The sequence below is a fragment of the Budorcas taxicolor genome, chromosome 18, assembly GCF_023091745.1.
Source record: "Budorcas taxicolor isolate Tak-1 chromosome 18, Takin1.1, whole genome shotgun sequence".
NCBI lineage: Eukaryota > Metazoa > Chordata > Mammalia > Artiodactyla > Bovidae > Budorcas > Budorcas taxicolor.
The window spans coordinates 35,733,305-35,750,695 of record NC_068927.1 but is presented as its reverse complement, the minus strand read 5'-3'; the positions used below and the strand labels follow the sequence as shown (position 1 = coordinate 35,750,695).

General features: G+C 51.7%; 1 protein-coding gene across 1 annotated transcript in view; it reads right to left on the bottom strand.

Annotated features, from left to right (window-relative positions):
• BEAN1 (brain expressed associated with NEDD4 1) overlaps positions 1-17,067 on the bottom strand; it is a 37,248-nt gene extending 20,181 nt beyond the window's left edge. Inside the window, exons 1-2 of the mRNA XM_052656482.1 lie at positions 17,054-17,067; positions 8,391-8,497 (exon numbers count right to left, since the gene is read on the bottom strand). Coding sequence (XP_052512442.1) covers positions 8,391-8,415 — 25 coding nt within the window. The 5' untranslated portion in view covers positions 8,416-8,497; positions 17,054-17,067. The remainder of the gene's footprint in view (positions 1-8,390; positions 8,498-17,053) is intronic.
• Positions 17,068-17,391: the final 324 nt, after the last annotated feature.

The following is a 17,391-nucleotide window of genomic DNA, read 5'->3' as shown; positions in this document are numbered from 1 at the left end:
GCTATCATACTGGGCAGTGAAGATATAGAACATTTTCATTATTGCAGAAAGCTCTGTTGGGCAGCATTCTACTAGAACGTTCACTATTCATCGCCTCAACCTGAAGAGTACTCAGATGTCCACTAAAGTAGAATGGCTAAGTTATTTGTGGTGTATTGACACAATGGAATAGTATACATTCCATTGTGTCAATATACACAATGTGATGAGAATAAGTGATCGACATTTATACACAATAGTGTCATTGAATCTCATGACAGAATATTGAGCAAAAAAAGCCAGACCAAAAGAGAATATCCTGTATGCTTCCAAACATATAAAGGTCAAAACCTAGAAAACTTATAGTGACAGTTGTCAAGACAGTGGTTGAGCTGGGCATGGCGCAGGGGCTGGGGGAGCACATGGCCGGAGCTGTGGGCTGCAGCTCATGATGTATTTCTCGATCTGAGTGTGCTGCGTTTGTGAAGAGTCAGCTGCACACTAATGATCTGTGCATATTTCTGTATGTGTGTTTTATACAGTGGTGTGCTGGCAAACCAGCTTTTCAGGAAAAAAAAAGAAAAAAATTCCTGATTTGTAGTGTTGTTTGCCAATTCTACAGTGTAGAACTCCCATCAGGATGGATTTCAGGCTGGCTACCAATGATTAAATGGGTCATTAATCTCCTGAATATTTAGCTACTCACTCTTGTGAGCTGGTATTTCTCTACTACACAAACAAACAAAACTAACCCTAGAGAATCCCCATAAAAGGGACTCCTCAGTTCAGTTCAGTTCTTACTTCAGATATTTAGAGCTCCTCCTGAAGACTTGAGGCCCAGAGAACAAGGACTGAGCAGGCCAAAGGGGAAGGTTTTGTAGGCCTGACTGTCCACTGCCTCCATTTTAGACTGAGGGGGAACCAGGTTCTAACAACCTTTGTCCTTTTAAAGACTAGCTTGGTAAGCCAGCCCTGGTATTACCATTCCCTGATGGACAGGGAGGCCTGGTGTGCTGCAATTCATGGGGTTGCAAAGAGTCGGACACTACTGAGCGACTAAACTGAACTAAACTGTGATTGGCTTAGGGGTGGACATGCAACTAAATTCTGGCCAGTAAGACATGAGGGTGGTCTTCTGGGAACTTCATGCTGGGGAACTTCTGGGAAAAGTTGTGTCACTGCCTGGGTTGATGTTGGCCATCTTACAATGCAGCAGTCTTACAATGGAGCCATCTTACAATGGCCATTTTACAGTGGAGTAAGAAGATGGAAAGAACCTGGGTCCTCAGTGATGTTCATTTCTGACCACTGAAACTAAAGCCCTACAGCTGCTCCATCTCAGGATTTCCCTCCCCATGTAGAAATAAGGTCTTAATTTTTTTTTTTTAAAGACATGGCTTGGATCATAGTTACACTGTTTGTCTTCCCTGGGAACAGAGGAGAGCAGGCTCCTCATGGAAAGAGCGCTTCATGTGGAGTCATGCTGGGAGCATCAGCGTTTCAGCTGCAAACACGCTAGGCGACCTGGTCCAGTCCCCAGTATGCATCTCAGTTTCTGCATCTCTGGTGAGAGGCAGTTGGGGTCGAGTCCCTGGGTAAGTCCCATACGGTCAGCAGAGGATCTCTTACATCCAGTCTAGAAGGTCGGGAGAACCCATTTTCTTGCATTGCCTTGTTATGTGCCTGTGATGGGGTCTGATGAAAGGCTGGCACCTGGCTAGCCCCTGATGAGAGCCTGTCAGATGAAGTATGGCCCAGTATGCCATGCTGCATCTGCATGCCCAGCTGGAAACGGAGAGGGAAGATGTGATCTCCCCTTGGAACAGTCTTGGGAGGACCCTGCAGGAAGATCTCCTCTCACTGTGGGATAGAGGAGCCAGAGGAGAAGGATAGAACACAGCCTTCCTGACTGACTGTGTGCTCACTATCTCTCAGTCACCCTGGAAAGCGGGTCTCATGATCCCATTTCATAGCTGAATAGCAGAGGCTTGGACGATTTAAATACATTTGCTTCAATGGTTTCTGAACCTGTGTCATTCAGCTCTTGCTGTTTTTACTGTAATCGGCTATATCTCTAGCCCTAGCCCCATTCCTAGGGGAGACAAGTATTATCCGGGGGCTGAAGGGCCTGGTGGATGGGCAGAGGAAAGCTCTGGAATGACTCTTTTTTCAAACAAGGCCTGGAGGTCACCTACAGATATGGAGTCCAGGTAGGAAGAGGGAGCAGCCCTTAGAAGCTGATGAAACCAGAGCTAATAGAGGACATGGTACTTCAAATGCAGAGAGAAGCAGACAGAAGGAACTCTAGGAGGTGAAAATGTATCAGGCTCTCAGAGGGACTAGTGTGGCCAGTGCCCTGAGCTTGGGCCTGGAAGTTTCTGCTTTTAAATGCTGCCACCTCCTCTAGTGGTCCCTGGGCCCACAGGGCATGTGACTTCGCTCCTGGGGCTTCTTTCTCCTGACTGGGAAGCACGTGGTCCTGCACACTTCTGTGGTGATGTCACAGAGGATGACCAGCCTTTCCTAATCACCCTAGGCACGGTTCCAGGTACAGGAGGATAGCTAAGGTAGTATAGTCCTTGGCAGAGAAATGGCAGTGTCCTTACTCATTCCTGTTTGCAGGTAATCCTCCCCAGTGTACTTGGCTTTGGGGCGCCTTGGGTGACAACTCCAGGGATCATGCTTGCTTGGCAAGATTTCTCGATACAGAAACCAACTGAAGGCTCAGTCTCTAGATCTTTCCCTTTCCCACACTCCCAGGGTTGTGGCAGAATAGGCTGGAGTGGGGCAAGAAGGTGACAGAGAGGTCAGTTAGGAGGCCAGAACAGTGGTGCAGGTAATGACAATGGTGTCCTTGGTCCTGGGGCTTAGTGGTGGAGATGGCAAGATGGAGTCAGATTTCAAAGTGAAACTGTTAGGATTTTCAGATTGATTGGTTTGGGGTAGATGAGAAAGGAGAGCAGTAGAGACTCAGAAAGTTAGGGGCTTGAGTACATGGAAGAACTGAGCTGCCATTTACTGAGATGGGGAAGATGATGGGTAGCTTAGGTGGGGGACTAGAAGTCAAGATTTAAGGTTTTGACTTGTTCCATCTGAGATGCTCTGTAGACACCTGAGTGGACATCTGAGTGAAGATACGGGGTGGACAGTTGAATGTATGAGTCTGGAGTTCAGGGAGAGTCTGGAGCTGGAGACGTAAATTTGGGGACTGACAGTGTATGGAAACGTCTCAGTACCATGAGGTGGATGAGGTCACCCTGAGAACCCACTGCCAGGGGAGGGGGAGACAAAAACTCTGCCAGCTGGGAGTGCTCGGCAAAAGCTGGGGTACTGCTGCTGTTACCAGTACTACATTAAGAGCTCAAGCTGAGGCTGATGCCCTCTTGTCAAGTGAAGTGAAGTCGCTCAGTCGTGTCTGACTCTTTGCGACCCCATGGACGGTAGCCTACCAGGCTCCTCCCTCCATGGGATTCTCCAGGCGAGAGAATCGGCACTGGAGGGGATTGCCGTTTCCTTCTCCAGGGGGTCTTCCCAACCCAGGGACCGAACCTGGGTCTCCCTCATTCTAGGCAGATGCTTTAACCTCTGAACCACCAGGGCAGCCCACTCTAATATTAATATAAAATGATTGTGCACTTAAAACTGAGATTAGCTGTCAGATGCTGAGCACTTGCTACAGTCAGACTCTGGGATCAACCAGAGAACTGAGAGGAGGGGTAGCCAGGATGTTCATGGGGCCACAGAGTGGACTCTCTATTCAAGGGCTGGGGGTTCACGAGCTAGCTCTCAAGTTCTTCATTCTGTTGACAGTGAAGTCTCTTCAGAGGTAATACAGTAAGCAGAGCAGAAAACAATAGTATCTGGTCCACACCCCAGGTTCATCTCCAGAGTCCCAATCTCTCTCCATTTTCACCAATCTGTTGCCAAAGACTTGGGTCATGTTAAGCACTGTAGAGAGAGGGTGGTCAAAAGGCTATGACTGTCAAGTTCTCAAGCATCTTCTCAGTGTCTGGCACCAACCTAGATTCTTCTTGTGGCATGTCAAATCTGGGCATCAAACCTAAAGGCTATTATGACTGCTTACATTTTATAGATGAGCAGATTGAGGTTTCTAGATGTGAAGAAGCTTGCTCTAGATCTCACAGCTGACAAGTGTCAATGCTATGTTGTCCTTGAACCCCAGCATTGTTGACCACATCACACCACTCTGAGGGAGGCCCAAGCCCAGAGGCTTTTCCAGGCTATGAGTCCTTCTGGCCTGCTGGCAGCCTGTGCACTTAGCAGAGACAAGCCCCATCCAGGTCCTCTCTGGACCAGTGGTTGCTGCCCTCTACTCTTAGCCCTGCTTCGCTGCATCCTCAGTCTCCCCTGGAGCCCCAAAGCCCCTCCTCCCCCAGGTCTGTCCCTTGAGGCCACCCCCACTTCACAGCAGAGGAAGCTCTGTGGAGCTGCCATGTGCTCGTTGTGAAGAAGTAGTTACGAAGCATCTGTTCTTGAAGCCTGGATCCTGGGGGAATCCTGGGCTGCCCTGCCCAGCTGGGGCCAGATGGAGGAGGCTCCCACGCGTCCAGCCTCTCTGAGGAGCTGGGCTGGTCCTTCTTGCTCAGTGCTTAAGGCTGGAAATGGCTCACAGGTCTGCACTTGCAGGGAGGAGACCAGATTTCCCTCCTGCAGCCTTGTAGCCAAATCCCTCAGGGCTTCCCCTCTCCTGTTCTTGCCTCCTCTCCCTGCCTTAGTTTTTTCATCTGCCTAACTGAGACGGAGGGACATGGAGGTTTACTGGGGCTGTCTCTGTGAGAGGCTGAGATGAGCTAAGGTCCTTGCCATGTAACAGGGGTTGGGGGAGCCCAGGAAGTGGGCAGGGCCTGGGAGAAGTCGGCCCAGCCTGGTCTGATCCATGGCTGCCCAGCTCCTGAGAGGCCAGTGGATGGTCCCACTTCACCCGGTATCCAGAGCTGTGGATGCCAGCCAGACCTGTGCCCACTGCCCTGCCCCAGGTTCACATTCCCTGTTGACTCACCCTGACTTCCCTGAACTCTTAACTCCTAGCAGCCAGGTCTTGCTAGGGAAACTTTGGTGTTTGTTTTTCCTTCTGGGGACTTTCCTCTTTGCCCCTCTCAATTGGCAGGATGTAGGGGTGTGGAAACCCAAACAAGAACAAGCTATGGTTCCTGTCCTAAGTTTTCCAGATTTTAATGGGCTTTGGCATCTTCACATGTACCAAGCAAGATAACTTTGTGAGCCAAGACAGTTCAAGTGATTCCCTGTTAGGTGTCCAAATTCACAGAGCAGGAGAGGAGGTGCTAAGGGTGTGTGTCTGTGGCCGGATGATGAAGCCTGAGACGTCCGGCTTTGCCCCTCAGAGTTCCCCGGCCAGGTGAATCAGGGCATCAGGGGCTCTTGCGGTTCTGCATCCCTCCTAGAAAACCACCTGAGGGCCTCTGGTCTGTGAGCCCAGGAGGCCAACCGCGAGGAGTCCGCTTCACTCTGTTTGTTCACTTGTCTGGTTGTCTGGTTCCATGAATATCTACTGAGGCAGTGATTTCCAGGATGGGGTCTGAGGAGGGGGTTGGACTGTGGGGGAAGTCAGGAGAGAGATCTGTTGACCTACTTTGGAGACCCTAGGGTCTCCCTGGGCATCTGGTAGTGATGCAGGTGTTGGAGGGAAACTGAGGGTCACTTGTAGATTTCTGGCCTGTGGGACTGGATGGTGGTGATGGTGGTACCCTAAACCAAGACAGCAAAATCAAGCAAGCTGGCATGGAGGAGAGGGCAAGGAGTTCAGTACTTGAGCAGTGGGCTGTACTTGAGCAGTGGAGGTGGGGCTGCCCAGGGAGCCAGGCAGTGGAAGGCAGAAGGAATCAGCTCAGGCAGAAACGGGTGGAAGAGAGTCATGGGAACTGCTGGCCTATAGGTTGCAGTTGAAAGAAGAGTGAGGATGAAATGGTCTGGGGTGTACAGGGCAAGAAGGCCAGTGGGGTTGGAGTCCTGGGGGACCTGGCATCCCCGGGCGGGTGTGGGAAGAATGCACCCTCCTCTTGCACTAAAGGAGACCATGAATGGATGATCAGAGCCCAGAGAGCCAGAAAGGCTGGAGGAAAACCCCAGGGTTCAGAGTCCAGAACCCGGTGGAGGAGCCACCAGCAGGGTTGATGTGACCAACAGGGTCAGATGCAGCTGAGAACTGAAAACTCTGGGATGGACTTGGTGACACAGCCACTGATGTCATATCAGGGTGAGGGTGCAGGAGCCAGGTTGAAGCAGACTAGGGGTGCTGAAAGGGAGGATGGTGAGCACTTCTTAGCTCAGAAAAAAGGTAAAGAGTCTGACTGGACACTGTGAGGAGTAGAGAAGAATCCTGCAGAGAAGAGACGAGATGATAGAGGAAGAAGTGGGCCTGGATACCGTCATGGGACCTGGCCTACCATTGCCTGGGACGTCTTTCTTTAAGCAAAATCTGAACAGACCCCCAACCCAGAGATGTAAACAGAGCTGCTCTGGCTGAAGCAGAGGGTGGTGGGGCATCTGGGTTCTCCCCAGCTGGTCTCCCCTCACCCTCCAAGGAGCCTCACAGCTGCTCTGAGCTCCTGGAATGCACTGGCCTCAGATAACTGCTTCATTTCAGAGATGAGGATGGGCTGGCCAGAGCCACGGAGAGAGTCTGGCGGCAGAGTCAGGAGCTTCGGCTTCTCCACCTCCAGGGCCTCATCCACAGTGGGCTGCATTTATTCATTCAGCAAACATTTATTGAGTGCCTACTGCATGCCAGGCGCTGAGCCTGTGTGGGGAGAGGGGGATTCAGACAAGCTCAGTAACTGCTCCTGACCAGCCTGGGATACCTGTGACCACACCCTGGAGTCCTCAGGAGCTGCTCGCACAGAGCCTGTCCTGGGGTGATGGCCCCTGTTAGTGCAGACGGCAGGGCTCCAAAGGGCCTGGCTCAACCCTGGAAGGTTCTGGAAAATCCTCCACACTCAGCAGCCCCAGCCTTCTGCACTGCCAGCTCCTCCTGGGGGTGACAACACAATCACCCTGACCCTTTGTGGGGCAGGTGTCCCTGGGCTGACCTGCTCCCATGGTAGCCTTCTCCCCAGGCCTGAGGCTTTGACAGCTGATCAGTCCACAACAGCAGACATGGTGGTAACAGTAGCAGTAATTTACTGAGCTTGTCCTATGTATCAGAAAGCTCATTGTTCTTGACCTGTGCCCTCCTCGGTACCCATGGCAGCCAGCAGCCAGGCTGTGCTCCCCTACCTCCTGAAAACCAATCCCTGCACAATGAACGCACTGCCACCTTACTCCCCCGGCATGCCTGGTGATGGTCGCTCCCGGACAGGATAGGCCAGCTCTCCTTACCTCCGCTACAGCAGCCCCTTGATGCTCGCAGAGTTGACAGTTGGCGATTTGACTCTCTGCAGGAGAGGTTCCCCAACCCCAGGATGTAGAACATTAACCAGTGGTACAGATTTGAACAGACACTGGTGAGCAGGGTGAGGGGAGTTGACAGGCAGACAGGGAGCCTCAGCTGGGGGCCCCGATCTCACACAGACTCACAGTCCCAGCCTCACCAGGGAGATGGGATGGGGAGGTTATGCACATCCTTCCAAAATGCAGCAAATGATGGTGGCTTGGAGGGGGCTCAGGGGACATCATGGGAGGAAGCAGGTGGCTGCCAGGGAGAGAGGCAACTCTGGGGTCAGGGTGACAGCATGAGTCGTGAAGGCAGGGTTGACGATGAGTAGGGGAATAAGCCACAGGGGCTGCAGCCTTGAGCCCCAGGGTATACCTGATTGAGTTCATTGTCTAGATCCGTGGGCAATCAGGGAGCCATGAGAAGAATGTTACGGGCAAAATCATCTAGTAGCTTCATTAGATGAAAAAATGAATTATTAATAGCAAACAAGGGACTGCCTGGTGAGGCTGCTCTAGGAAGGGTTTCCTTAGACACTGAACCCCAAGGAGTGTGTTCTATGAAGCACCCATCTCAGGAGACATTCCTTGTTGTCAGCTAAGTTTGGGTAGAGCCCTGGGCTTTCTCTTTCCTATGGAGCCTCACTACACAGCACCACCTTAACGGCTCTGAAGAGTCCAGCAAAACTGACTTGTGTCACTCCGCATTTCCCACACTCATTTGACTATGGAATTAAAAAAAAAAAGTAACCTCATTAATATCCTTTGGAAGAACCCTGACCCACAGTCTGGGAAGTACTGATATGGAGGGGTTGGCACGGTGAGACATCTCCTGCAGATGGTCAGGGGTCTTCTGTGTTGCCCTCCCCCATCCGTCATATCACATCGAACCCCAGTCAGACCCCTGGAACTCTTTGGCCAAACACCCTAAAAACATTCTCTGCATCCTGACTCTGCCATGCTGGCCCCGGTCCATGGGAGGAGGTGGGGAGGAGACTTACAGGGGCAGGGGCGTTTGAAGGACATGTAATCCTTGGAGCAGAACAGTGGAGCCAGCCTGCCCACTTGTAGAGCTCTGACTTCTCGCAGGGAAGGACCCTCCGCTCACCTGCAGAGACACAAACAGGCAGGTGATGGGGGCGCCCGCATGGTACCTGCTGACCCTGCTGGCTGGGGGCTTGTGTACCCGGGGCTGTCAACCTCTGGGGAGAGGACTGTGACTTTGACGGCATGTGCCTAGTCCGTGGGGAGGGAGTGCTGGGGGCCTCTGGGCTGTGGAATATGAGGGTTCCAGGGCAGAGGTGGCACAAATGTGTGCTGGCATCTCAGTGGTCAGTGGAAGGGGGCGAATATCTCTCCTGGGTTGACCTCTGAGAATCCTGTAACTGTTAGGGCTGAAAAGACCCTTACAGATCAGCTCAATGTCCTCATTTCACAGAAGGGGAAACTGAGACCTGGAGAAAGCGAGAAGCTAGTTCAGGGTTCCACAGCTGGCTCTGGAAGGGTATTCATAGATGCCTAGCTCAAACATTATTATTATCATCATTATCATCACAACAGTTTTAAGAGAAAGATGCTTTTTTCATTCTCATTTTATAAATACGGCAGTTGAGGCTCAGAGAGGTTATGAAGCTTTCCAGGGTCACACAACTTCTAATTACAGGCTGGGACTGGAACCCAGGTTTGTGTGACTCCAAAGCCCACACTGTCAGCCAGTACACTTCCTTAGAAGGTACCTACTAGATTAAATTACCAATTCAGAAATAAAGAGCTAGAGAATACAATTGTCTCTTTACCAACACCTCCCCCCCCACACACCCCTATGTGAATATCAAGGTGTCAAGATGTCTGTGCAGTAAAGGACTGCCACGTCACTCTAGTACCTGTTTGCGATGGAGGAAACATTTTCAGAAAGTAATTCATCCTCTCATGCTGCTGGAGATCAGAGCTGATTCAGGCTCTCCTGGTAGGTCCCCAAGTGATAGGAGGCCATGGGAATATTAGGGAGTTAGGGTTCTTATTTCCTAGGGAGTGTGGTCACTCGACTTGGGAGAAACCAAACCGTGCCTTTGGATGGATGTGGAGCCCAGCAGGCACTTGCAGGGGAAGTTGCCAGTCGCAAGCCAGTGGGCAGAGCACCTGGCCTCTCTACATCCCAGGGGGAGCAGGCTTCCTTGATCCCGGGGATGATATCATTGTGGACAGAGCTTTTCCGTAAGAGGCAGTTCCAAGGTTCCCACTTGTCTTCTCCAGGGATCCTTTTTATTATATATATGTATATATCCTCTAAATGGGTTCTGTGTTTTGATGGAGCCAATTGGCTAAACTATACTAAGAATTCATTTTTTTTACTTCGTAAATAAACACCTATCTTTGGAGAGCCCAAGCTCAGAAATCCAGTTCCTGAGTGCTAATATTGACTCTCCCACTTCCTGGCAGTGTAGCTTTGGGCAAAGCACTTCACCTCTCTGAACTTCAGTGTCTTCCTGGGGAAAGCAGAGTAAGAACACTTTACCTGCCATGAGGACTGGGGTTATGTACAGACAGTCCCTGGCATGAGGTATGTGGCTGCAAAATGTTCATTCTGCTGCCTGAGGCAGGTGGAAGGGAGGGGCCATCACTGCTGCTGACCTCGGAATCCCTCTCCAGGTGACTTTTTCCAGCTCAGCCTGTCCTGGTGTGAACCCCATGCTGGCCTGACACCCACTCCCAGTCCCCATAGAAACCAAGTCAAGAGTTCTGATGGGGGAAGTGAAGGTAGATGTGATCTCCCCAGGCCTCTAGAACTGGCATGGCAGGTTGCTTGGGGAACTGTGATTTCACACCAGAAAATTCACAGAGCATCTCAGGGCCTGGGATCTGTGCTTTCTAAAAATACATGTGTGTACGTGTGTCTGTGTTCGTTTCTGCGGGTGTGCAGTGTGGCTGCGTGTGAGTTGGGAGGAGGATACACTGCTCTGACAGGCCATCTCTTGTGCCACTTCCAGAGAGGCAGAATGGATCAGGGCATCTGCTGAAATGTCTTTGGTAGCTCCAGTACCCTCAGGAAAATGCCCAAGCTTCTGCCCCAACCTCCACAGGTCCAGCCTCCATTTCCTTTTCTAGTGAGCTGGCATACAGTTGGCAGTTAGTAAATGCACAATGAATGTATACATCCTATATGGCTATCCTATATGATGCCACAAAGGGTGCTGGCCACCCCCAATGCTTCAAGGAATCATCCCCAAGGTCACACTATTAGAGGTCCCCGGTACCCCCTTTTTCCTCTCACTGGGCACTGTGACTCTGAGATTAAGATGGGTTTTCGCAGGGCACGGGGAGGTGGGAGATGAACTCCCGGGGCAGGGACCACAGAGAATCCCTGCATTACATATGGTTTTCCATGGTCAGTTTGGGTGGGTAGTGGAGATTGTGTAAGTTCCCAGGTGGCTAGGAGATTGGCAAGGGGCTGGCAGGTTTGGCCACCGGTCAAGTAGACATTTCTGTAAATGGAGATAATCTGGGCACTCCAGCTTTCAGGGTGGCTCATGTTCACCAGGCACCTCCATGTGCCAGTTAATATCACCGAAATTAAAGCAACAGGTCTCCTGAAGTAGGTAACATTTTCATATTGCAAATAAGAAAAACTCATAGGCTCATGACATAACCCACCCAAAGTCCCAGAGAAGAGATGGAGAGAGAGAAATGCAGAGAGGGACCTTGTTACCTCGCGGTTACTGCCAGGGACACCCCACACCACAGATCTGACACCCAGGTCACGTCTTCCCTCACGCCCGTCTCACTCAGCGCCCAGCATCTGAGGAGAAGCGCATCCCTCCCTGTGACTCATCTCCGACTGGATCGCGGGCAGACGGGCGGCCGGCAGACTGCAGTTTTCCAGGTTCTGAAGTGGCTGAATGGTGGGCGGTAAGTCCACGTCACTCCCACTTCGCTTCGCGTCCCTGCTCCCAGAATCCCTCCGCTCCGTGGCTCACCGTGACACTCCGATCTCGATCAGTGAGCTTGTGGTTAAGGGGACCGGCTCCGTATCCCGGGCAGAAGCAGCCGGGTAACTGCGCGAGACAGGATGGTTCGCGCATGCGCAGCAGAGGCAGCCATACTGGAGGGTTGCGCTTCGCCAGGGTCCGTGGCGAACTGGGCAGGGCCGCACAGTGGCTGGCCTGGGGGATGGGCCACGTCTTTGCGATGCGTGCTCAAACCACGGCATCTCAAAACAAATCCCCATTTTACACAGAAAGGAGCCTCAGAAATGAGGGAGGCTGGTCTTGAAGTGTGAGAACCAGCTGATGGTCCCTCTAATGGAGAAAAAAATCCCATGGCAAGTGCAGATAGATGTCATTACAGGTAATACCTCAGAGATAACTGTGGTTTGGTGGTCCGCGAGATTCCAGACCACCACAGTAAAGCGAGTCATTCAATTTTTTTGGTGTTCTAGTGCATATCAAAATTAGGTTTACATTATCCTGCACTCTATGAAGTTTGCAGTAGCCGTTTGTGTAAAATGCAGTGTACATACCTTTAAAAATACCTTATTGCTAAGCGGCGGTAGCCATCCATTGAGCCTTGAGTGAGTAGTAATCTCACTGTGATGTGTGCTCACTTACTCAGTGATGTCTGTCTGTCTGCAACAGGGATTGTAGCTCGCCAGGCTCCTTTGTCTATGGAATCTTCCAGGCAAGAATACTGGAGTGGGTTGCCATTTCCTCCTCCAGGGCATCTTCCCCACCCAGAGATCGAATCCACGTCCCTTGTGTTTCCTGCGTTGGTCGGCAGATTCTTTACCACTGCGCCACCTGGGAAGCCCCTTATTGCAATAGCAACATCAAAAATCACTGATCACAGGTCACTATAGCAAATATAACAATAAGAAAACAAAATTGAAATGTGAGAATTACCATAATGTGACACAAGACACATGAAGTGAGCAAATGCAGTTGGAAAAATGGCGCTGATAGACTTGCTTGGTTCAAGACTGTCCCAAACCTTCAGTTGGTAAAAATAATTAATATCTGTGAAGAGCCATAAAACAAGGTGTGCCTGTAAACATTTGTCGTGTGATCAAATGAAGACACAGATGAACTCATGAGCGGAGGACAGAAAGAGTGAGAGGATGATAGCAGAGAGGCTGGCAGAGGACACATAGATTTGCCAGCAAGTAACTTGGTACTGATTTTAGAAAAGGAATCCAGGTTGTTTGGCAGCCCTGGCAGCAAAGAGGCCTTCTGCCCCCATGCAGCATCTGGCCACATGTGTGCTATCCTGGGTTGGTCAGGAAATGCCTGAAGCTTCCTGGGTCTCCACGTTGCCTTAGTTTACTTGGAGCAGCGCTCTGTTAGATCAGCTGCTGTCCCCACTGCCACCAGCACCCAACCTCTAAGAATGGATTTACTAACTACATAAACCAGTCCATTTGCAAACCAGCAAGTAGGTCATGACTGAGGATGTAGAGAAGACTCATTCAAGGCCTAGACAACACCAGTAAGGATATAGAAAACATTACAGCAGAGACCCCAGTGTCCAATAAGAGAGGACAGGCTGAGAAAATTTTAGCACATGCTTATAATGGAATATTATATAGCCATGGAGTCATGTTTTAAAGAAATTTTAATAATATGCTTTCACTTTAATGTCAATGGTGGGGGGATGTCACCAAGTAAGCTGGTTATATAACTCTGCTGACAACATGATCCCTTATTTTCTAAGGAAAAAAATGAGAGAAAATATTCACACACAGAAAAAGATGAAAAGGCAATAGACTGAAGTATCCAGGCATGTGGGTATCCACACTCTGGGCAGTGGTGGGATTGAGGAGGCTTGTTATGTTCTTTTGTTTTTTGACAAATGATTTTCTGTAACAAAGAGTAAGTGAATAAATCAATGACAGTTAACTCATTGGAAATTTTAAATGCTAATTTAATTGCCTTTGAGCATGCCATTTGTTGTTGCAAAAATTAAAAAAAATTAACTTGTCTTTCAACTTAACTGATAAGGAGCTTTATTAACATGTTAGGAAAGTAATCTCCAACTGGTTTTAACCTTCATCACATTTTCCCTGGCACTTGAGCAGGTCCTATTTGCCAGAATTTTGAGGGAAGTTTCTGCCATGAACCTTAAGGTTTTATTTTCAGGCAAGCTATACACTTGGCAAAAATAATAACAATAACAGACCTTATGTTTGTAAAATACTTTACAATTTGCAAAGCATATGAAGTGCTGGTGGTTGTTTTTGTCTCTGGGGATACAAGAGTAAGCAAAATGGTTAAAAGTCCCTGCCTTTGGGGAGTTTACATTATATGGATGAGGGCAGACAATAAACAGATGAATAAGATATATAAATGTTGGGGGTGATAGGGCTATGGAGAAAAATGGAGAGGAAGGATAGGGAATAAATGGGGAAAGCTGCTCTTTTAAATCAGTTTGATACTGTTTGAATAGAAAAACATGAAGGTGTCTCAAAAAATTGCCCATGGGCAATTAACACAGATGCCCAATGATTGGAGATACCCATGGAGGAAACATTCCAGTAACTAATTACATATCATCTAAAATACAGTGTGCTAATTACCAATTTTACAAACTCATAAAATTATGATGAGTCACAGTGATGTTTGAAGTTTCCTGAAGCTAGCAAAGTTAGTCTTTAACCTTTCTAAGCCTCAGTGTTCTCATCTATAAAATAGGGACAATTATAGTACCTAGATCAGAGGGCTATTGTCAGAATCCAGAGAGAAAATACTTATGCTTGGGAAACAGCATGTGTTCAATGCATGTTCTTAATGCAGACATAGCAAGGCCATTGCAAGGGGTCTATTCGACACTGCTGTGTGATTCCTATATATTTTTCTTCAGTCCTCACAACTATACTGGGAGGTGTGGAGTATTTGTTCCCATTTTCAAGAGGAAATGGAGGCTCTAAAGGGTGAATCTCCTGCCTAGAATCACATGCCATAAACCCAGGTAGTCCAGCTGCAAGAAGCTGTGCTCTCAGACACAGCTCTGAAGCCCCTTGACACAGCTCCTTTGGTTTCCAGGAAGCTTCAGGAGGGTGAAAGCCCTCTCCCTTTAGGAGGCTGAGAGCCAACTGCCACCTTCCCACACCTTGTGCTCTGAGCACTTCCAGGGCACAGGCTTCAGGTAACAGGCGTCTGAATGTGTGTAACTAACGATTCCCCAAGACTGAAGGAGGTGCCTGTATCCCCATCACATTGATGCCTGGCTGTGCTCCAAATACTGTGTGAACTAGGAGACACAAACCTCCTAATGAGTTTCTGATTAATTCCTTTGGGAAGAAGAGGTGAGAGTTACGGAAGATGCAAGGGTGTGACACCCTGGTGGGTGAACGGGGGAGGGAAGTAGGCTGCAGAGGAAGAAGAGGACAGAGGGGGTTTCTGTGTAGAAAGAGCTTCGAGGAGGCAGCCCATTCTGTGTGTCCCACCAGGCAACATGTGGACAGACTGCCCCCCAACCCCCAACATTCCCTTCTGTTGTGGCAGCTGGGGCACAGGTGAGTAGGACTAATACAGGTGTCCACAAGTGGTGGAATTTGTTTTCTTCCCAACACCTGGGACACCTTCAAGCTGCCATGCCACCCCAGGGATTCCAACATCCTCCCCTAGCTCCTGGCCCTCCCGGGTTCTGCTCTGGGTCTGAAGCCTCCACTGCACAGACTGGGCAGATCTCTTCCTGGGGAACCTTCCAGCTCTGAACTTCTAACCGCTCAAAGTCATTCACGGGCCCCACTTCCTCCCCAAGACTCATCATTTCTGGTGCCTCGTGGCTCAGTCGCCTGGATGAACATACGGTCCACGTAGCTTCAGGGTTGGGACCCCCTCCAACTTTCCGCTGTCTCCTTGCCCTAGTAGCTGCTCCCTCTGCTGCTCTTCGCTGCCTGTCTGAGCTGTCACCACTGGAACATCCAAGCCACCTGACTGTGATTGCTCCTCAGGGAAAGCAGTCTTCCCTAGGCCCAAATCCAGGAGTGGAGGGAGGTGTGAATTCCCTTGCACAGAGTGTGAGAAGGATGTGGGGAGCCCTCTGCCTGGGGAACAGACATCAATCTAGGGCCAGAGAAAGAGTGGGTTAGACAGTCTTTCTCAACGGGGATGGAGATGATAGGTAGGGGAGGCCAGCGCTGCTGGGAAGCAGAATGCCCAGGGAGGAGGGAACAGAGAGAAAGGGCTGGCCCTAAGGAGAGGGTTCAGCCATTGCAGTATGTGTCAACAAGACCCTAGGGGATTCAAGACTTCCTCAGAGTGGGGTTTAGAAGGGGTGGGGTCCCTCCCACCTCAGAGGACCTTGCTTTGCCTTAGCATCCACTGATGTTGGACACTTCACAGAATGTCACCTGTAGTCAGCCTAAACTGAGTGCTAGCTGTGTGCCAAGCACCAGGCTAGCCCTGCCCCCGTCCCCAGGCATCACCTCATTTATTCCCTCCAACCCATCCACCTTTCCCATGTTTCAGATAGGGAAACTGAGGCTCAGAGTTGTTAAGTATCTCGCCTAACGCCGCACAGCTAGGAGGTCAGCCAAGCCCACCCTCTGGGTCGGAAGCCCTTTAACACGTTGCTCACAACAGAATCCTACCTACGTGTCAGTAGAGCAACTGAGGCACAAAGAAGTGAAGCCACTTGTTCCAGTGAGCAGTCAGGATGTTTGAGGAGAGTCAGGAGGGCTTCCTCAAATGCAGGCGCCTGTGGGACTGTGTGAAATCAAGACCAAGGACCAAGCTCCTGGAGCCCCCGCGGCTGACACCTGTCACTCGTGCCCTCCCCCTCCCCTTCCCAGCCTGGGCCTGGCTATCCCCACCCCCACCCACCTCGGCACGGCGCGTGGGATCAGGAGGGCAGCCCTGGATCCTCTTCGAGCCAGCCTCAGGACCGCCTGGCCGATGGGGAGAGGGGAAGGGCTGTGCGAGTCAGCCGTGGAGCAGGTAGGCACTAACCAACTTCCGATGGCGCGTGGGGAGGGGCGGCTATACCGCTCGGCGCTGCGCAGCCGGCCAGAGCAGCCGCCTCGGACTCAGCCTCACTTACCGCGCCAGGGAAAGTCTGACCCAGAGCTGGAGAAGGTGCAGTGTGGACACCTCCTCTCCCACCGATGGTATTGAGATAGACCAGCGCGGCAGGCGGGCACTGAAGCGGGGGCATGGCCGAGGTGACCCGCCCGTTGGAGGGTCAAACTTCCCTGCTCGAGGGTCGAGGGTGGCTTCTAGCTTCAAACTCTTCAAGTCCGGGGCCCCTATCCTCTTCCACCCCAGCGATAAGTGCGTCCTGGTTCCCTCTTCTTGGGTGGGTTGTTTAGGGGTCCGGGAAACCAAGAGCGCGGGGTCGTGGACATTGCCCCCTACATAGGGTGGATATTCGTGTGGGACTCCAGTCAGGCAAGAATCGGGGAGTGCTCTCCATCCCGGGGCCCGATGGCATGTTTAGGGGCAGCCACGGTCCGCGCGGGTCCCGGTGGCCCGCCCGGGGGCGCGGGGGTCGGGGCAGGGATCCGCGGGAGAGCGGGGATCCCGTTCGAAGCGCGCTGCGGTTCCGCCCCGGGACAGCGTTGAGCGCCCCCGGGGTGTGTGCGTGCGCTGGGGCCGCCGCAGAGCGCGGGGGAGGGGGCCGGGACCCCCTCCCCGCCCCTCCCCAGCGCCGCCCCCAGCCCCACGCCCCTTACTCGGCTTGGCTGCCTCGCTCCACTCCGTGCGCCGCACTGCCGGCTCCAGTTTCGGCTCCAGCTCGGGTTCCCGCTCTGGCTCCGCTCCCGCTCGCGTTCCGGTTCCCGCTCGGATGCCGCTGCGCTCTGGCTCGGGCGTCGCGGGGGGGCGCTCCTTTCCGCCACGGCCTGCTCGGCGTGCAGGGGCGGGGCGGGGCGGGGCCCGGCCAAGCCGACCCGGGGCCCGCGATCCCCGGCCGAGGCGGCGGCGGCGGCAGCGGCTTCCCGGTGCCGGCCCTGCCCTGCCGCAGCCTCGCCCGGCCCTCCGCCGGCCCCTCGCAGCCGCCCACGCCACGGCC